General features: G+C 43.1%; 1 protein-coding gene across 2 annotated transcripts in view; it reads left to right on the top strand.

The window, feature by feature from the left end:
- SLC12A1 (solute carrier family 12 member 1) overlaps positions 1-22,085 on the top strand; it is a gene marked incomplete at its 5' end in the record, with an annotated part of 76,689 nt that overhangs the window by 11,213 nt on the left and 43,391 nt on the right. The window contains 10 exons of one of the 2 annotated variants that reach the window (XM_080931121.1): positions 82-177; positions 2,829-2,968; positions 3,933-4,043; positions 4,432-4,543; positions 7,111-7,238; positions 11,322-11,406; positions 18,173-18,324; positions 19,472-19,579; positions 19,891-20,014; positions 21,390-21,491. In XM_080931121.1, the coding sequence (XP_080787247.1) occupies positions 82-177; positions 2,829-2,968; positions 3,933-4,043; positions 4,432-4,543; positions 7,111-7,238; positions 11,322-11,406; positions 18,173-18,324; positions 19,472-19,579; positions 19,891-20,014; positions 21,390-21,491 (1,158 nt within the window). The remainder of the gene's footprint in view (positions 1-81; positions 178-2,828; positions 2,969-3,932; positions 4,044-4,431; positions 4,544-7,110; positions 7,239-11,321; positions 11,407-18,172; positions 18,325-19,471; positions 19,580-19,890; positions 20,015-21,389; positions 21,492-22,085) is intronic. The other variant, XM_080931120.1, reaches the window with a different exon arrangement.

Consider the following 22,085-nt stretch of genomic DNA (forward strand, 5'->3'; position numbering starts at 1 on the left):
AGGGAGACGGCACACACATCCTGAAGTCATGGTGATGTCTCTAGCTACTGGAGCCAAACACCTTTGTTGGGGGTTTTGCAGGTCTGGGAGTCATCATCATTGGCCTGAGCGTGGTAGTGACGACACTCACAGGTATTTCTATGTCTGCTATTTGCACAAACGGAGTGGTGCGAGGAGGTAAGCCCTTCAACCTACTTGTCATAAACTGCGGGTGCATATCCTGTCTAGAGATGTTTAGTAACTAAACGTGAAGATATTATGTTGCTAGCTGGCCCATAAGACTTGAAACAAAATAAGGCAAAGTTTAAATAACAAGGTAAAATTCTTCTCAATTAAAAATGGGAAGACAGGAGCAGGGATAGTTGAGAGATGGCTCAGTGGTTAAGAGCACTGACTGCTCTCCCAGACATCCTGAGTTCAATTCCCAGCAACCACATGGTGGCTCACAACCATCTGTAATGGGATCCAGTGTCCCTTCTAGTATGTCTGAAGTGAACTTATATATAATCAATCAATCAATCAATCAATCAATCTTTAAATAAAAAGAAAGACGGGGAGAAAGGGCCCCTTTGATCAATTTTCTGTGAGGAATCCCACTGGGTTCTCAGTATCTGGGTGAGCTACACTGGTTCCCAGTCTGAGTGCTTCCCAGTATCCCATCTCATGGTGGGAATTCCCACATAGCCAAGGCTCTTGCACCCACCCTTCAGGTTCTCCCCGAACACCCTGCTTGCATCGAGAAGCACCAACAAAAAGAAAAAAATTTAAAACTCAATGAAGCAAAGAGTTACTATCAAGTTCCCAGGAGCAGGCAGGCCTGAGTAGAAAGCAGTCGGTGAAGTTTGTCGCCGCCGTAGCTGCCCTCACCCTCACCACACTCATGGGGACGCCGCTGACTCTTGCCTTGTCTGTTTCACTCAGGTCCCCTCTACTTAGGGTTTGATGGTGGTGGTGGATGCTTTGAGTTTTTGTGATTTATTTTTGTCTTTAATTGTTTATGTGTGGGTATATATGTGGTGTGTGTCTGTGTGTGGTCTGTGTGTGATGTGTATGTGTATGTCTGTGTCTGTGGTGTGTGTGTAGTGTGAATATGTGGTGTGTGTCTGTGTGTGTCTGTGGTGTGTGTGTGTGTGTGTGTGTGTGTGTGTGTGTGTGTGTGTGGTATATATGTGGTGTGTGTCTGTCTTTGTGTGTCTGTCTCTGTGTGTCTGTGTGTATATCTGTGTGTATTGTATATGTTGCTTTGTGGTTTGTGTGATGGGTATTTTAAAATCAGTATAGGTGCTAGAAGAGGCCAGAAGATAGAGTTACAGATGGTTGTGAACTACTTGACCTAGGTGCTAGGACCTCAGGTCCTTAGTAAAAACAATACATGCACTCAACTACTAAGCCATCTCTTTTGCATGGTTTTGGTGTTGTGAAAGAATGTCTTATTCTTTGTGACCAGACTGACCTTCAATCCATGACAATCTGATTGTCTTAGCCTTCCAAATTCCTTGATTACAGGTATGGACCACCTCTGTCCCCACTATCACCACCACCTCCACCACCTCCACCACCACTTCAGGGCCTTCTAAACATCACCCTACCCACAAGACACCTTTTCTCTCAACTTATATTTTATTAATTGATTTTTAAAGATATATCTTCTTTTATGTAGATGAGTGTAATGCCTGAACCATATGTATGCCTGGTGCCAGAGGTAGTCAGAAGAGGATATCGGATCCCCTGGAACTGGCATAGCATATGACTGTGAGCCACCACATGGGTGCTGAGAACTGACCCTGGGTCCTCTGGAAGAGCAGCAAGTGCTATTTCTCTCCCATAACTGTCCAGCCAGTTTGCTGTGTAAAGTTAGCTTCTACAAATTCATGGGGATTTGCTCTACTAGACAAGATGTTGCATTCTGAGAACTGTTGTGCACAGTGGATGAAGGTCCTGCTCTGTAAAAGGTGGCTTTGTTCTGAGTTTGCTTGTCACATGTTGACTCTGCAGACCCCATGACTAGCTCCACCTAAGACATCACTGTGGTGTTTGTGTCTAGTCGGTTACTTTCTCTACCTGTGAGGTGCTACTGCTCAGTTTTCATGTCACAGGAGTCAGTGGCCTATTCTTTAGTGTTCAAGAAAGAGCACTGGTTCCGAGAGTCACTCCCCCAGGTTCTCTCCCCATTCCTCACTCTTAATGTGAGAATTCAAACTTCATTAGGCTAAAACCAGAAAACAAGAGTGGGAAACAAACACCCCAAAACCAATGCTCACTTTACTGGCTAGCTATCAGAAAAGTTCACGAAATAGGATAGAAACCAGAAGAGAAACAGATCAACTACTTTGCTCTTTGGATCAGGGTTTTCTATAACCCAGCCTAATTTCACATTTACTCCATCTGAGTTTAATCTTGCCAACCCCAACCCATCACCTCCCAAGAGCTGGGATAACAGGCCTGTGCCGTAAGACCAGGATAAAACAAGTTCTGCCATTTTGTTTTCTACCCTGGTCTGTCAGTTTCTGAAAACTTAGAATCTAAAATGTTATTTGTTACCTTATTCATTTGGACACTCTATTGATTAAAAAAAACAGCACATTATTTATAAAACTAAACTAGGATTCTAACTGGTAAGTTTTTATAAGTTCGACTGTATTGTCACGTAGTTTGCAGACTATTTCCAGAGTTCAAGGCAAGGCAGCTACAAATACTCATGGTGACATAGGACTTCTGAAATGACTAGGACTCCATAATACTCTTATTGGAGTGATTATACTTGAAATTTAGAGATGGGACATATCAGTATCCTGCTCCAGCTGACACATGCTCCTTTCTTGTCGCAGGTGGAGCCTACTACCTGATTTCCCGGAGCTTAGGGCCTGAGTTCGGTGGGTCAATAGGCTTGATTTTTGCTTTCGCCAACGCAGTGGCTGTTGCTATGTATGTGGTGGGCTTCGCAGAGACTGTGGTAGATCTTCTTAAGGTAATTAAAAGCCTTTCTTCTTTGTACCCACAAACCGAATGCATGACCTCATATGATCTGGCTTTGAACTCAGATCTTACCCTACCATCTGGGAGACTTTAAACCTGTTTCCTGTACAGCTGAGGCTTATCTCCTAAAGCTGAAAGAGGAGCTTTGTGCATTTCACAAGAGCTCAGTGTGGATGGGGTAAAAGGGATGTACCTGGAGAGTGTGTTAAATATGAAGCTTCAGGAAGAAGGCAGACATTCTTTCCTGCAGCCACCACCCTTGCTCACAAGGTTCTCAAAGGTGAAGAAAGTCTGGGTATGAGAACAGCTCACTGTCCGAAATGAGGCCTTTCTTAGCTAGGTGCCCCACCCACACAGCTGCTCTGGGAAAAAGCTTTGTGAGCCCAGGGAGTGTGGAAACTCCTCACTTTCCTCTCATGCTAATAGAAGGTCTGACTGAGTTCTGATTGTAAAAGCATCTCTACTGGGAAACTGACGTAAATAAATGAGCTTATTTTGTACTTCTTAAGGTACGTTTTCTGCAAGACATGCCATTACTGAGTAGTGTGTGTTCTTTGTTCTTGAGTTGAACAACACTCATTTTCCGATATTCGTATTGTAAGCCACCTGTTTTTATTCTTCTAAAATTCTTCTTGGCACATAAAAGCAATTATCTAAAACACAACACAAAAGGTGTGGACATGCATTTATTTAGTGCTGCAACAGCTCCCAAAGCTGTGACTAGAAGGAACTTCTAACATCTCTAGCCCCTAGCCTTTGCCTATCAAAGGCCTACATCACAGATAAAATAAAATTAGAAGTCTTTTGACTTCTGGAACTTATGAATAATTCATTTTCATTATTATCCTATGTGGCCCCAGGTATTTTGTGTGCAGTATCTCTTCTTGTTGAATGTTAAAAGGAAGACCGAATGCAAAGGGCTATCTCTAATCATTGGAGTGATTCCCTCCCCCCAGGAGAGCGACTCGATGATGGTGGATCCAACCAATGACATCCGCATAATCGGTTCCATCACCGTGGTGATTCTTCTAGGAATCTCAGTAGCTGGGATGGAGTGGGAAGCTAAGGTGAGCATCTCTAAATACCGCTGTGTCAAGTGCTAGCCAGGCCCTGAGTTAATCACAACAATGCAAAGAACACCATACTCACACAGAACAGCTCATTCCAACACAAGGTGTAAGTCCACGCTAGGCATCACGACACTAAGTCTGGTCAGGACTGCCTTCTGTCACCTTGCTTGCCACCATTGTGGTGACACAGTCAGCAAGACTGGTCATGTGCCACCATTGCTCAGAACAGGAGCACCACACACTAGAAACCCAGGTCTCATCCTCACTTGCTGAGCAGAGAGGAGGGAAATATATTAGGCCTCATCTGTTCAGTGAGGACGTCCAGACTTGAATAGTCTGTGTCATCTTTGCTTCTAAGTTGACCCCCTTCCCTGTGGTGTCACAGGCTCAAGTGATTCTCCTGGTCATTCTTCTCATTGCCATTGCAAACTTCTTCATTGGAACTGTCATCCCGTCCAACAATGAGAAGAAATCCAGAGGCTTCTTCAACTACCAAGGTAAGTGTGACCAGCTAGTCAGTCACTGCTCAGTAAATGTGTCTATCCTATTACCATTATTACCTTTCTTGCCCCGTCCCCAGCCACCACAATTCTGGTGTGACCCAGGGAAGGACCTAGAATCAGATTCAGGAGACTATGTTGCGTTGGGTCTTGACTCTCAATCATCAGATGAACAGGTTACACATATCCTGTTCGGCTCTTAGATTTTTTTTTCCCACTAAATGAATAATGACAACATCCTGAGGAAAGTTTAAAGTAAAGCATTGAAGCTTTAGAGGTAGTTTCAAAATGTCAGTTCTTTTCATTTGAAGATGTGAAAGTTTTTTGTAAATCCTTGACTATTTTGGGTGGTCACTAGATGGTTAAGCAGTAAGAATAGAAGCTACATGTAGGGAAGGAAAACCTGGAGCTGGGGGAAATGGTCCACCATTGCAGAACACTAATGTTAAATCAAGTTATTTTGTCTTCCTGGGACTCTGTAGCATCCAACCCTGCTGCACATAACCTGCTAAGAATCACTGTCAGATTTCAAGCATTATGGGTGAGGGGACTGGTGAGATTGCTCAGCCTTTCATGGCAGCTCACAACTTCTCTAACTCCAGTTCTGCAGGACCTAGGGCCCTCTTCAGGCCTCTGTAGGTACCAGGCAGTCACATAGTATATATACACACAAGAAAAAACACATAAAAAAAAAAACGTTATGGGCGAATCACTGTGTGTCTCCTTGTGATCTCACCACAGCATGCACATTTGACTTTTTTTCTCCTCTGTTCTGCCTCTTCTATTTTCTTACTTTCTAAGCTAGCTTACTTAAGAACATACAGCTGAGTTGTGCATCATATACATACACATACACATACACATATACATCACATACATATACACATACACATATACATCACATACATATACACATATACATCATATACACATACACATATACATCACATACATATACACATACACATACACATATACATCACATACATATACACATACACATATACATCATATACACATTCACATATATATCACATACATATGCATATATACACATACACATATACATCACATACATATACACATACACATATACATTATACATATACATCATCTACAAATTCATATCTTCATTATGTATTCAGTGTCAGTACCTGTGACCTTTCACCACTTTTAAAGCCACATAGTTCTTTTATTTGCTTTTCTTTGCAGTGGTTATTTCATTTCTTCTGGTTTTACTGTCCTTTCTTTTCTACCTTTCCCCTACTTTGCATCTTTAGATGTTTTCAACTCCCTTTCTCCAGTTTTGTCCTCTTTCTCTCCTTTCTGCCTTTTCTCAAGAGTGCTTCCTTTTCATCTAAGGGATTTGGTGACAGCCTCTAGCGTTGCTGGTGCCTCTTCATGATTCTCTTCTCTGAGAATTTGGTAGAAGGACCTAAGGTCTGAACTCTGGAAGGAAGAGCTGAGAGAAGACTAGGAGCCCTGTCCTCCCCCCACACCCCCCGCTACTCCCTACAGTCTATGGAAGGCCTAGAAAGCAGATTGTTTAGAGATACATAGACTTGAGTATATGGCTATCAGGGGGTAGGTGAGTATGGGTCATATATTCGTGAGAGAACTAACATACTCCTGCAAGAATTAGGGGGTCTTGGAGGCATTAGTCACTCATTTTATGTATTTTAATGTAAAATATTTTCTTCATACAATGTACTCTGATTATGGTTTTCTCTCCCACAACTTCCCTCCCTAATCCTGTCAATCTCCCCACAGGCTTTCATGCCCTTTCTTTCTCTCTCCTTTTAGAAAACAGAAAAACAAACAAAAACAGAATAAAAAATAAAAACAAAGAAAACTAACTAGAAACACACACACATTTACACAAAACCAAATCCATTGGGGCAGCAGTGGCACACCTTTAGTCCCAGCACTCAGGAGGCAGAGGCAGGCAGATCTCTCTGAGTTTGAGGCCAGCCTGGTCTACAGAGTTCCAAGACAGCCAAGGCCACAGAGCAACCCTGCCTCAAAATACAACCAAACATTAAAACACGAAATTGGAATCCCATAATATTCAAGCAGAAGAAAGCAAGACCAAAAAGACAAGAACAAAAACCAAAAAAAAAAAAAAAAATCAAAACAAAGTAATATGAGACAAAAAGTCTTTACAATGAACGTTGAGTCTCTTTTGTGTTGACTAGCCACTGCTCCACATGGGGCTCCTTATAAGTGTGGTTTGTCTGCCCAGTGAGATTCTGCTGGAGGAGACTAATTTTTCCTTCTGCAAGAATTCCTTCTCCTTTTTCTTTTCATTTCTTTTGTACCCAAGAAGACAATCAAGCATGGTTTCTCCTGACTTTTTCCAAAGCTCTGTCTAGAGATGTAAGACTTCAGTGTGTACCTACAACGGTAGACACCTTAATACTCATGAAAGGATAACCAAGTTTCAGGTCAACCCTGCTGCAATTCTGAGGATCTCTCTCTCTACTTGGAAACTCAGAAGTCAAGAGTGTAAGCTTCTACTGTGCAGAAAACCCAGCACGGTAATGTTCCTCTCACTTCCATTTCAGCATCCATATTTGCGGAAAACTTTGGGCCAAGCTTCACAAAGGGGGAAGGCTTCTTCTCGGTCTTTGCCATCTTTTTCCCAGCTGCTACTGGGATTCTTGCTGGTGCCAACATCTCTGGAGACCTGGAGGTATGTAGTTTCCAATGTTCTGTAGCTCTGGTGGTTGAAGTGTGGTTTGAGCAGGAGAAGCTGTTCAACTAAATATGACTTAGAACATGGCAAGTTCCAGACACTCAAGAATGAAGGTTTCTACACAATTTCCCAATTATTTACAAGCTCTTTCTCACTCTCTCCTTTCACTCTAAATATGGCCTCCTAACGGTGTAGTACAATTCTGAAGTCTATGTTCAGTGGCATCCATAAACAGTACATCCACAGTAGGTCGTTTCCCAATAAAATTAACAGAGTTCAGTGAGTTGTCATAAGAATCACACCTTCCCCTTTAAAACAGGATAAGAATACAAGACATTTGAGGAAAAATAAGACCAACAACAACTAGTCACATGAACACTTAGACCTCAATTCACAGCATTCTCCATTCAGGGCTATGGAGATTGTTGTATTAGCTACCATACAAATTTCCATATTTTATAGAGGTTCACTCACAGCCAAAACAAAATTAGACTTTGTGTTCCTAGCACACATATGTTGGGGATCATGAGCCATCAAATATTTTAGAAAAATCTGCTTCTAAGGGTATCCCAGGGACTCAGAGAACATCCTGTGTCCTCTACCTTGAGTTTCACCCCCATCTTTAAGGTCCTAGCTGATTAATCACTTCCTGGTTCATACTCTACCTTCTAAGAAGGGGACTGGGAAGGTAAAGGACAGCTTGCATGAAACATGTCTGCTGATATCTCATTGGTCTGCTTTTTGACTATGTCCTTACCTAGCTTCAAAGGATTCTACCAAACACATTCGAAGAAGAGTATGTACCCCTAATAAGCCTGAGGGGTTCCAATATCACAAGGAGAAGGCTTAGAAGACAATAAGAGTCTGTGTTGTAAAAAGGACACTGGCTTTACCTTACATACACACACACAAAAAAAAGACACAGATCTTACCTCAACATATTTATGATAAATTTCGGAAAATGAGTACCTGTAAGAGTCCTCAGGAGATATGTATTAACTGAAAAACATGTATGGGCCAATCAATGGGGTTGTAAAATAGAGATACCAAACAGTTGTTTGGTTGGTCAGGATTGGTTTCTTCAAGGAGGAACTTAAGGGAAAAGGCAGGAAGTTGATTACTAGGGAAAAACAAGGCAATCCTGGGCAGAGGAAGCGAGCAGAGTCTGGTGTGAGAAACCTGAGGAGGGTAGGGAGTCTATTGCTTGACAACTGAAGGAAACCTGGTGAGGCTGGAGATCCTTACACACTTCACTGAAAGGGAGCTTTGGGGAAGATGCTCTCTGGGGAGCATCAAACTCCATGCAAGTAGGGGCTTTGCCTTTGGGTTTCTTCATTGTGTATCTTCAGGGATAGCATGGCCTTAGTAGATACTGGCTGAGTGACTGGGTTAAGACATTTAGATTTGTTATATTAGTGACCCACCGTCATGGTAAATTCTTGAGCAGAGAAGCAGCGGTAGAAAAAAGGTCATGCCAAAAGTCAAAAACCTGTTCAAAAGGGCTCAGCTCCTTTCCTCACTTCGTAAAATTTACTTATGAGCTCCTGTTTTCTCTCCACAAGCCACTGGCAGGCTTTTAAATTGGAAAATTCTGTACTTTCTTTAGACTACTTAAAAACAAGGTTCTTAGTCAATTCCTCTTCCTTTGTGGCTGAATTAAGGCCATGCAGGAGAAAGAGGTAAAAAGCTCTGCTTTTGTTAGAGTTAGAAACAATAGAAAGAATGTCTTTTCCTATAAGCCATTATACATTCTATTCTAGTCTGTTCTTCTAACACTGGTTCACCTTATTGGATTGATTATATGACACAGTAGATGAGGAAGGAAGAGGGGGCTTGGCCTTAGCAAATGAAGTTACAGCAGACGGCTTCCTCCCACCTCGTACCCAGCTATGCTCAAATGAAGTTGGTTACGTCACCCGGATCCCATGAAATTTTTGTGGAGTGAGCATGTGCCTGAGTGTGTGTGTGTGTGTGTGTGTGTGTGTGTGTGTGTGTGTGTGTGTGTGTGGTGTGTGCATGCACACTTGTGAAGGTCATAGGTCAATATGGACATGGTTTTGTTTCAATATACTCAAACCTGGGGTATCATCAGCTCGGCTAGACTAGCTGGCCAATGAGCTCCAGCCATCCACCTGCCTCACCTCTGTGATTGTAAGTGCGCCCCAACACCTGTTGTTTTTTTTTTAACATTCTAATAATTGAACTCAGACCCTTATATTTATGCAGAAAACCCTTTACTGAACCACCTCCAAGTTCCCATTAATTTTTTGTGTAATAAAATACAATAAAAGCATCATTGTAAATTTGGAGATTAAGTAGGGCCCATCTCAGCCACCCTGCCCTCTTCCCCTTCCTAGGGGATGTTGTTCTGCACACACCTGCCGGTTGGCACTGGAGACAATATTATGGAAGGAAGAGGCTGGATACACATGTACCAGCAACATGCTTTATGCAGCTGTTCCTAGAAGAATTGGAGCATATGGATTAGTAGCTGCACAGAGCTGGTTACGCCCATATAGGGCAGTTTTGCTTGGCTAATTATAATCTCAAGTGGTGCTTACATCTGCGTTTACCAAGTATGATGTTTTTTGATCGACTTGATCATCAAATTTAAGTTTTAAAAACCAATACTCAAATTTTATTTGCCTATATTGATTGCTCCAGGACACTACTATCTGCTGGAATTGTACTTTTCTCTATTTGGTATTTATTGACTCCTTCTGAATGCCAGGTAACTGCCCTGTATAAGAAAAGCATGCATGAAAATATTTGTACAAAAACTTAAATTAAATATAATCCAATATGCTGCCTGGAAGTTGGTTTGATATAATTAGCAGTCCCTTTTCCAAATCATGTATAATGTGATAAATTAAGTATCATGGGGCAAAATTCAATGTATGTCTATACATTTGTTAGCAATAGAAAAGTTCACATTCTGGCATAAGCTTGACTTTACCTTGTAAAATGAAGAATTTTGAGAGACTGGAGAAACTTCTTTTTATTTGAAAATAGATGTTTTTTTCATACAATACATTTTTATTACAGCTTCTTTTCTGCCTACTTCTCCTGATTCCTCCCCCTACTTTTCCCAATTCCTCCCACTACTTCTCCCAATTCCTCCCCCTACTTCTCCCAATTCTTCCCCCCACTTCTCCAAATTCCTCCCCACCCCCTCTCCCATCCAGATCCACTCTCTTTTCATCTCTTTTAGGAAATAAGGGAATAATACTAAAGTGAGATAAGATAAAACAAAAACAAACAAATACAGAACAAAATAACCAAACAATAAAAAGAGTCAGAAACATCACCACACACACACACACACACACACACACACACACACACACACACGACTCATATAGACAGAGATATACAGACACAAGTATCCCATGAAAACACCAAACTGGATGCCATAATATATCCATAAAGGACTTGTAAGACCATAACAAACAAACAAACAAACAGTCCTGATTTAACATCACAAGACAAAGAACCCACAAAGACGACACTGAGATGGTTTTGGGTTGGCCATCTACTGCTGAGTGGTTTGTTTCCCCAGTGAGACTGCCTTGGAAAAGAAACTAATTTTCAAGCAGCTATCAATCAGAGATTGCTTCTGGTTTAGGGATAGGGGTTGTGTGCACTTTTCTTTTTAGCCCCTAGACCCTATTTGGTACAGATTGGTGCAAGCTCTGTGCATTTATAGGCAGCACTAGGTTTTATATTCCATTGTTCACTCTAAACCAGAGGATGGGAACCTGTGGGTCATGGCCCCTTTGGGGGCTACGTATCAGCTATTTACATTACAATTCATAACAGTAGCAAAATTGCACTTACAAAGTAACAATAACTTTATAGCTGGGGGTTACCACACCATGGAAAAGTGTATTAAAGGGTCACAGCATCAGGAAGGTGAAGACCACTGACGGTCCTCAAGAACTGTCTACTTTGCACTTTGCTAGATGGTTTCTTTAGCCCTTGCCTCAGGGAGCACAGTTTAACATTTTGAAAATGCAGAAACAACTCCCAGCTCTCTGAGCATCATTCAGTTTATTCTCTCCTCTTCATATTTCCCCACAGGATCCCCAAGACGCCATCCCCAGAGGGACTATGCTGGCCATCTTCATCACCACCGTCGCCTACATAGGTGTTGCTATTTGCGTAGGTGAGAGGAACATTTCTGATATCGGGATTGCAAGGAGCCCAGTGGTTCCTTGTGTCTGAAATATTTCAGTGGAACATGAGTAAGCAGAAACTGTGTTAAGGCAGCAACTCTACTTCCTTTCTTAGCACTGAAGGGTTTGTGGGAAGGGCGATACCATTGAAATGTAGTACAGGCATCTTCAGATCAGGGCCCCTCCTTGTCCCCTTGACTGTAGTGCTGAGAAGCCTATCATTCCCAACACTCACTTCTCTTGCCCTGGGAAGTGAGAAACAGGGCAGAGCAAAGTAGGGAGAGGGAGGGAAGATCAAACAAAACCCAAACTCAGACATGGCAAAGGAAATCAAGATGGAGAGTTCACAACAATACCACCGACTTGGAAGTGTCATTGACACCACTGTCAGGAAATCAAAGCAGCCCCAGCTGTTAGCAGTGTGGAAGCCAGCTCTGTGCTTCCCAGCGCACTGAGTGCAAATGTGCCTTTTCCTCCAGGCAGGCTTTGTTTTTACCTGCTGCCTGGAGCCACACCTCCTCTTAGGGCCAGTGCATGCTTCCACTGCAGTTGGAAGGAAGGAGTATGTTTTCCAGCAGGCAAAGAAGAAACCTTCTTTAGTGCATGGTGAGGAATGCAGGCCCAGATTAGACAATTATGGAAGTCTGGTGGCTATTTGACCAAAGAGTAAACTCCAGTACTCCTCTGCTTAGTATAAGAAAAATTGGGAGAGTCCGTGTATCTTAAATTGATGTCTGAAGAAAAAAAAAAAAAAAAAAACAGAAACTGAAAAGCAAAAGGCTAAGATCATTTTCTATCTTGCTGCCTCTTGTCTGAGGAAAGTGATTCCCTGTCCTGTGGTATTCTGAGCTGAGTTACACAGGAAGACATTTTCTGATTCAGTGCCTTAGGATGTCAACAACTAAAGAATGACACTGAAGCCACCTGGGGTTAAGTCTTCCAAGTGTGGTTTCAGGCAAGCATACATGTGCTTAAGAAATGGAAAAGCTGAGGGAAGGAGCGGCTAGGGAGGTCACTTGAGCTCTTTGAGTTTCAGGTAGCAATCTGTGTGTCTGTACCTTGCCAGACCACGAAGACCTGTCATAGAGACTCAATGTTAACAGTGGCTCATGGCCTGGCATCTGAGGACTTGGGACAGATCTATTATGCAGGTCATAAAATACATGGTTTTAAAAAGATGGTTAGACATAAAGTGACCAGTACAAAGAGGCAAAGTCTAGGTGAATAATTTTTCTTATCAATCAGCAGCCATACGTTCCATTAGCTTCACTATTTCTCACCTTCATTCTCACATAATCTCATCCTAGTTACATGACCTACAAACACACATGCACACACATGTGTATGTGTAATTTTTTTATTTTTATTTTAAAGATTTATTTATTTATTATACACGAGTACACTGTAGCTGACTTCAGACACACCAGGAGATGTGTCTTCAGACACATCTCATTACAGATGGTTGTGAGCCACCATGTGGTTGCTGGGATTTGAACTCAGGACCTCTGGAAGAGTAGTCAGTGCTCTTAACCGCTGAGCCATCTCTCCAGCCCGTATGTGTAATTTTTAATGGAGATTCTATGTCTGAAGGAAAACATGTAGTAGTTGTCTTTCTGAGGCTGGTTTGTGCTACCTGACATAATGATTTTTAAATGTGTAGATTTCCCCTGCCACTATCCTAATTTCATTTTCATTCTGACAGCATAAAATTCCATCACGTAGACAGTAGCACATTTTCTTCATCCCTACATATGCAGAGAGATATTGAAGCTACTCCCATGCCCTGACTATTGTGGACAACGCAGCTGTAAGCATTGGTGTGCACATATCTTTGTGCTATGCCTACCTAGAACCTTCTGGATATATATCCAAGAGTATATCTAGGTCTTACATTCAATCTATTTTCAGTTTTTTAGAATATTCTTACTGGTTTTCATAAGGGACTACTGTTGGGATTCTGTAAACCCCACCCCTCAGTTACTTAGCAACAGCCAGGTATACCCCACCTCTCAATTACCCAGCAGTGGCCAGGTATGCTCCGCCCCAGTGACCTGACACTATAAAAGGAGCTGCTTGACCCCTCCTCTCTCTCTTGGCCTCTCTTGCCCTTGTGCTCTTGCAGCCTTGCTCTCCCCTTTCCCTCCCCCCCCCCCCCCCCGTCCTACGTGCTCATGGCCGGCCTCTACTCCTCTACTTCTCTCTCTCTCTCTCTCTCTCTCTCTCTGCCTCTACCACCCTCTTAACCCTCCCATGACCTGAATAAACTCTATTCCGTACTATACTGTTGTGTGTCTGGTCCCTCAGGGAAGGGATTCCCAACATGGACCCCCCAGAGGCATCTCCCTTGCCCCCAGGCCTCGCCACACCTCCATGGGCCATATGCCCCCCACTCTCTTCATCCCTCCCCTAACATTGGTGCCGTGACTCGGATCGTTATCCTTTCCTAACAACTACACAAGTTTACATTCACACCAATAGTGACTAAGAGCTCATCTCTCCCCATATCCAAAACAGCCCATGTCATTCTTTGCTTTCTGCTTTCTAAATTAATTTTGTTTCTTGATATTATACTGTAATTACATGACTCCTTTCCTTTTTTGTGTATGCTGTTCCTTTAAGCATCTCATACAGCATGGGTTTGGCAAACATCACGGCCTTAGTCTGTGCCTGCTGTGAGAAGCCCTTATTTCTCTGCCAACTCTGAAAGCTAACTTTGGTGGCTATGGCAATCTTGGTTGACAGTCAGTTGCTTTGGAATATTTCTTTTCAAGTTTTCTTGGCTTCGAAGGTGGCCTGTGAGGTGTCTAATGTTATTCTCTTGTATCTGCCTTTGTAGATAAGTTGGCAACGCCCCCTTACAGCTTTGAAAACATCTTTTTGCTCTGTATTTTTTGACATCTGAATGGAGAATCTTCTCTCCTCAAATCTATTTGGAGCCTTAAGTGTTTCTAGAGCTTGAATGTCCGTGTCTTTCTCTGAATTTAGAGATTTTTCTGGTATAATTGGCAGAGTTTTTTACACCTTTAGTGCTGGCCTCTTTCTTCGCTGCTATGGGTTCGGAGCTTTAGTGTCTTGTTCACGCCCCAGAGCCCTTACATGTGGCCATGTTGGTTTGCTGCTGTGGGTTCCTGTGCGGACATCTGAGGGCCACACTCCATCAACCCCACCCTCCATCTCTGACATTCTGCCTTCTACTTGCAAGGTTTCCTGGGGACCAGTCCCGAGGTGATGTTTATCTCAGTCACTGGGTTTTGCATTTTCAATGCATCTGTGTTTTTGTTTGATTGTTTATTTTTTGTTTGCTTTGCTTTCCAAAAGCCTCAGTTTCCTTGCTGAGGGTTTCGCCTGTATTGCTGATCTGCTCCTATGGTTTTTCTGTGTTTGCTTTTTCCTCTCTGTGGCCTAGATCAAACTGATCTGATAGTTTGTATCTTCTTTTAAGTTATTAATCGCACTTACCAGACAACTGTAGTTATCACCCAGCATTCTGCACACCTTGGTGTCTTTGGGTTTAACACTGTGATGTTACGATCTCCTGGAAGAGTCAGGCTGCTGGTCTTTTGAAGTTCCTTTTGTTTCTCTGTTGTAATTTGTGCATCTCCTGGTTTAGATATCTCTCCTGGATGGTTTTTTAAAGGGGAAGGTTCTTCTTATTTAGTCAATTACTCTTACAGTCTCAGTTCCCACTGCCAACCAAGAAGGGGGAGCAAACCTCTGTTCCCACAAAAACATCGAATCACAGGAAACACAGAGATCCATCTAAAGTCAATTTCAGCACCGACACATCATCATCAGAGACCCTGAGCTGAGGATGAGATTGCTTCCGGATGTGCTATAAAATAGGAACAAATGAGATACAGGAAGAGTTGGAGAAAGATGAAAATGGGGAGGAGAAGGAGAGTAGAGAAGAGAAAAAAGGGGGTTGTCCAAAGGAAAAATATTTCCTGTTTGTGAAAAAAAATCCTTAAAATCAAATGGAATAAATATAATAAATAGGATAAAAATTTTAAAACATGGGAGTTTTATGATTTAAAAAAAATCTGGGTTGGAGAGATGGCTAAGTAGTTGTTGAGAGGAACCAGGTTCTGTTCCCAGCCCCCACGTGGGTGGCTCACGCCTACCTATATCTCCAACTTGAGAAGATCCAATGCCTCTGGCCTCTGTGAGAACCTGCACTCACGAGCACACACCCACACAGACAAAAACAGACACATAATAGAAAAAAATAAAATAATTTTTAAAAAAGCCAATAAAGCAAATTTAAGATACTATAAAATGTAGAGGGGAAGAAGAGCCAGAAAAGAAACAAAACAAAATAAAATGTCACCTCAAGGAAGGGATTTAAATATATATATTTAATATGTATATGAAAAAAATAAATATAAATATTTTAAGACTTCAAAAGATAAAATACTACAAATATGCTGCTAAATATACAGGAAAGGGAAGAAAGGGACTCACACAGTGGATGGAAACCAGTGTTAGAATGGCTTCTGTCTGGGTCTTCAGAATCAAATCTCTCCTCTGGCTTATACTGTTGCCGAGTCTGTAGTGGACCAGTGCTTGCAGACTGCACTCCGCAGCAGCCGTTTTCCTTCTGACTGCATCACAGGCCTCTGCTGGCCACTCTGTTCTTCTGTAAGCTGGACAGGCTCTCTCTCTTTCCTGAGACTTCCAGACCATGGACATACCTGTTCTTGCAGAAGGGTGTCTTCTAGGTGCACAGGAAGTGGAGGGGGGGCGTCACAGCACTGAGACAGAGGTGGAGGACCTCACTTGGCACTGCCAGGGTCTCCTGATAAATAATCACCCGTGAGAGGGTGCGGCTGCTGGTTTCACACTCACCACTAGAAGTTCTTGGCCTCAAAAGTGTTGAATCCGAATCTCATTGGCAAAACAGGATCTCTCTCCCTCCCCCCACCCCCTCTCTCTCCCCCTCCCTCCCTCCCTCACTCTCTCCCCCCACCACACACACACACAAACACACACACACACACACTCCTGCTGCCTCATGAGCCAGTGAAATCCCTATCTTTCCAAATAGTACAACAGGACTAAGCATGAGGGCTTTGGCCTTGTCCAGGGCCCGGGAGGTAGGGCGGGAAGCTGCCTCATTTTTATCTAGCTTACCTTTTGGAAGTGGTTTCTGAGTCCCATTACCCAGCCATCACCGGCCTAACTGCACAAGTGCAGATCTGCTGGGTTGCTACTGTGTGTGTTCAGCTCTTTTGCTTCCCTCACTTCATGGATTCCCAACACTTTCCCCACATTTCTGTTTGGGATGAAATCTAATATTTTGTATTCTACCTTTTTCACCAGTGCTTACATAGGCAGATACCATTCAACCATCTTACCAGGAGATATCTTTATTATTAAAGCAATTGAATTACTTATACACAACCTGAACAAGGAGGATGCTAATGGACATGCCCACATGGAGAGGGGTGGGAAATCTCAGGCCTCAACCCTACACAAAGAACTACAGGGAACTAAGAAATGCTAAGAGACGAAGAAACGGTCCTCCCCAGGGAGGAGCACACTAATTGGTGATCCAATATCAAATGGTCATCCCTGAAAACACAGACAAGTAACACTACACACACACAGCACATTGTGTTTGTGTGTTTAGAAATGCATGTGTGAGCATACCCACACACAGAGAGACACTTGCAGATGTAACAATAATTAAAAAAAAAAAAAGGCCATGAATTTGAAAGCACAGAGCCGGTGGATATATGAAAGGGTGAAGAGGAAGGGAAGAGAAAAAGGAAATAATGTAATTACATGATAATCTAAACAAAAAAAAATTTTAAATTACACCTAAAGTAGAATTATAACTGTTTCTAAAAAAAAATGTGCAATTAGTTGAAAATAAGGCTGCGATTTCTTAGTTATTAGATTTTCCCCCATTGATTGCTCCCAGGTAAAAAGAATTATTAAAAAGCAGGTGGTCAGTAGAACGAAGGGAGATATGAGCTGTGCACATTATGCCAAAGCACTGCACATTTCAGGACTGAGGAAATAAGAACAAGTGCTACACAAGCCCCTACAAGATAGCCTCAGGGACACGGGCCTCACAAGGCGGTGGGACCGGCATGGGTCTGACCTAGGCTCTGCGCACATGTTACATTTGTGTAGCATGGTGTTTTTGTGGGACTCCTAACTGAGGGAGAAGGGGCCGTTTCGGATGCTTTTGCCTGCTCTCGGACCCTTGTCCTCTACTGGGTTGCTTTGTCTGGCATCCAGTATGAGTGGAGACATCTAGTCTTACTGGTAACTTGATGTGTCATGTGTGGTTGATATCCCTGGGAGGCCTGCCTTTTTCTGAAGGGAAGCAGAAGAGGAGTCATGGGGAGGGATGGGGGAGGTACTGGGATGAAAAGATCGGGAGGGAGAGGGAAACTGCGGTCAGCATATAATATATAAGAGAAAAAATTAATTTAAAAAAAAATGCTGTTCACAGGACTCAGAAGCTGGGGGCTCTAGCAACTGTGTCCCAAAAAGGATTGCCTGAATGCTCAGGCTTAGAATACATATTCAGACTCAGTGCCAACTTAGCTATTTTCCGAACAAAGCCCTAAGAGAGCAGGACTCTGTCAGGAGATGACAAGATGACAAGATGACTTGGGACTCAGGGACTTAGCTCAGCCCTACAGCATTTGCCTCACAAGTGCAAAGCCCTCGCTTCTGTCCCCAGAGCTGAAAAGGAGCAGGGGGTGGGGTGGGGGGGATGGCAGTCAAATGTTGTTTCCTCAGCTGCCTGTGTGGTCCGAGACGCCACTGGAAGCATGAACGACACCATCGTTTCTGGGATGAACTGCAATGGGTCTGCAGCCTGCGGGCTGGGCTTCGACTTCTCAAGATGTCAACATGAGCCGTGTCAGTATGGGCTGATGAACAATTTCCAGGTATGAACTTCAGAGAGAGAGACGGAGACAGAGACAGAGAGAATCACTTGTCTGCATTTTCAGAATATCAAGTCTAATGAAGCTTTTGGATCTGCAATTAATTAAATACTAATTTTGAATTAAGCAAGGAGCAGGTGGTGTGGGAGGGAAAGAAGCCACGCAGCTTACGTGGTGGCACTCTGTCCTTTGCGGCCACTGTTGTGGGCAGACAATAGACACTGTGAGTCAAGTCACTAAGAGGGGAGCGCCATGTTGGTTCCTAGCTTCCAGTCAGCTGTGTGAAATGCCATACTAGATAAGAGAGCACAGAATAGCAAGAACTTGGAGTGCATTTTGTGTACAGGCTTTGGAGCAGAAAAATCTAAGACAAGAGGCAGGGCGAGGGACAACCGTGAGTGAGAAATTTGAAGGGAAAGGAAGGCTGAGCAACATGGAAATGTGGGGGACAGCACTTACTAATTGTCCCACGTGCTTGGTAAGGAGGGATAGAAGTAAATGGGCCGAGACGTTTTCATCCATCTCATTTAACAGCCGACAGAGGCATCGCACTCGGCTGAAACCATTATTCCAGAGCATGACAGGCTCCTCCCAAACATGTACGATCTGTTCCCAGGGCCATATTGATGCTGGTATCATTCTCATTGTTATTCTGGGGCAAATCACGAGCGTTTCAATTATGCCAAAAAAAAAAAAAAAAAGAAAAGAAAAGTTACGTTTAGAAAGAGGAAGAAAGGCAAAGGTTTGGAAACACTTCTGTGGGAGAAAAGCCAATACCTTAAAATAGTCGGAAGGCACCCAAGCAAGCCCGAACCTAGTCAACACCACACTCTTTGGGGTAGAACCTCCTCCCACCAGAGCTATAGAGAACACGGGGTGGTGGGGTGCTATGAAAATCCTTGGGGAGGAAAAAAAAAGACTTCCTTCTTTACTCTTTCCAATGTCTCTAAATATTTTGTGATGGGTAGCTAGTGCTTGGTAAATAACAGAAAAGGTCATTTCATCCTGAAAAGAGGAGTTACAAATTCAAGGGTGGAACAGGGCGGAAGGCGTTAGTTTGGAAGAGTGGGAATCACAGAAGAGGAGAGGGAAGGGATTGTGAAACTGTCTGTTGGGGAAGCTGTCTGATCCAAACCACTCTCTTCTCAAGGTCATGAGCATGGTGTCCGGGTTTGGGCCCCTCATCACCGCCGGGATCTTTTCGGCAACGCTGTCTTCAGCCCTGGCTTCCCTCGTCAGTGCCCCCAAAGTATTCCAGGTAATACGGCCGTGAAACCGTGTGCTGTCTTCCCTGCCTCCCAAACGAGCTGAAATAGCGGTTCCCACCAGCAATCACTTTCCGTCATTTTCTGCAACCGTTAATGTTTGCATCCAGCTCAAGTGCTGCGCCTGCCACAGAGTCAAGATCGATCCCGATAATACAAAGAATGATGAGCCGCAGTGTTAACCTGTGCCTTGAGCTGTGCACCGCTTAATCTTTCCCAGATCTTTTCAGGAATCACCTAGAGAGAAATGAGTGCGCATAGATACAAATGACAAATGTCTTCACTTTCCCCCCCCTCCCACTAGGCTCTGTGCAAGGACAACATCTTCAAAGGACTGCAGTTCTTCGCAAAGGGCTATGGGAAAAACAACGAGCCCCTGAGAGGGTACTTCCTGACTTTCGTGATAGCCATGGCGTTCATTCTCATCGGTGTGTAGTTCTTTGGTGCTACCGAAGCCAAAGATTCTTCTGATGGCCCCGGGCTTTTGCTCTCGGTTTGAGAAATTAGCAGGTTTATGCTTAAGACTCCATCTGGGAATGCCGGTGTTTGAAAGGAAAATGAGAAAAAGTTTAGTGAGGTTTAGTGAGGAGGGCCTTTGACCGAGTGGGGGAGAATCTACCCTTCTGTCTGTTCCTTTGAACCTGAATATTAGAAGCCCATCCAGCCAAATACACCTGAGCCCTTCCTCCAAGTCAATGTGCTCTAAACATGGCTGACCCTCCTCTACGCCCTAGTCTGATAGCACTAAATGGCAAGTGGAATTGTGTAGACCAGTACTTCCTCAAATGTAGCTCCTTGACCAGCCTTTCAAAGTGTCTCTCTAGAGTGTCTCTGAAAGTCGAGATTTTGCAGGCCCAGTTCCAGGACTGCTGAGCTGGAATCGCTGAGGATATAGAATCTACATTTTACAAGCTCCTCAAGTGCCCCCTAGACTGAATCTTTCAAAAATCATTTACCTGGACTGTGATTTGGTTTACTTTCCCAAGAAATCCTGCAATAGACACATGGTCTTGAAAAGACATATTTGTCAGCTATACAATCCTTGCTCTCCCTTAAGACCAAAACTAAGGGTTCTTCTTAGTATGTGAAATTCCAGGAGCAGCTATAACTTATTTGGCTTATACAATGTCTCTGAAGTTAGAAAGGGACTACATATAACTCCAATTAAATTTGTTAGATTTTTTTTTTAAGAAATGAAATAAAAACAGTTTATATAGAGATTCTAGTAATCTAACAATTAAGACTTCAAACCGTTACCCTTTGCTGCATTTAAATGTTTTATTACATTTGTGTGTGAATGTCTGAGTGTGTCTCTGTGTGTGTATGTGGTTTGGTTGAGCAAACCGTGACCTGCTGAGCCATCTTACCAACCCTCTTCCTCTGCAGTTAAATGATTATACAACCTACTTTTAAAAAAATGTAGACAATAAATTATCTCCATTAAAGCCATTGAGAAGCACATGGATTTCCATCTTACAGAGCCTCTTGGCTGTTTACATAGCAGACAACAGATACAGAATTCAGTGCATGCGAGATTGCTACAGAGGAGTTCTTGTATAGACAGGGGTTTGGATTGTCTATTTTCTAACTGGCAGGTTTTCTTGAGTCTCACTTTATAGAAACCTTGAATGTAAGTATGTATATAGCCTCAAAGGGGTTTAAAAGAAAAACTAACTTCTTAAACTTTGACAGATGCAAGCTATATTTTCAATTTCCAGAAAAAGCCGAGCCCCCGGGCCTTAGCGGCTCCCTGTCCCTCCCTCGATGCTCAGACGTGCACGCCCTATTCTGCTTCTCTTGCAGCGGAGCTGAATGTCATTGCGCCCATCATATCCAACTTCTTCCTGGCCTCATATGCGCTCATTAATTTCTCCTGCTTCCATGCCTCCTATGCCAAATCTCCAGGTAAGCCGAAATGAAAACATAAGCCTAAGCAAACAGTTAGTTTGTCTCGATAAATGGAATAAGTCCGTGAGAAGTGTTCAATCTGTGTTTTTATGTTTTCTTATATCTTTGTAGGCACTGTAATCCACTTTCTTTTGGTGAGTTGGGGGATGACTTCCGAAATAGAAAAGGAATCATATGAGCAATGGCCTTTTTGACCAACCGTAAAGTCAATTTTCTCCTGGGGCAATAAATTATTCATTGCAAGAGAAACCACATTTATTTCAGCAGTAGAAAAACACCACTATTTATTTCCAGGGTAAAAGTGACCACAGGAGTGGAATAAATGTATATATTTGAGGCCTCCTCACTAGCAATTTGTTTCCTGCCCATGGTGCAGAAGAGAAGGATGAGCGATTCCCATAATTACCTGCTGAATGTGGGCGATGCAGATCTCCTGCAGTGCCCACGCCAGGGGCATCGGTATACAACTGGGCTGTGGTCTTAAATCATTTAAAATTCCACACCCAAGAGCTGCCCGCTGCCTCATTACCCTTCATCTCTGGTTTGCTCCCACTGTCCTCCTAAACCCCTCCAGAAAGTCACCTGAGCTGA

This window comes from Micromys minutus (genome assembly GCF_963924665.1).
Source record: "Micromys minutus genome assembly, chromosome: 17".
NCBI lineage: Eukaryota > Metazoa > Chordata > Mammalia > Rodentia > Muridae > Micromys > Micromys minutus.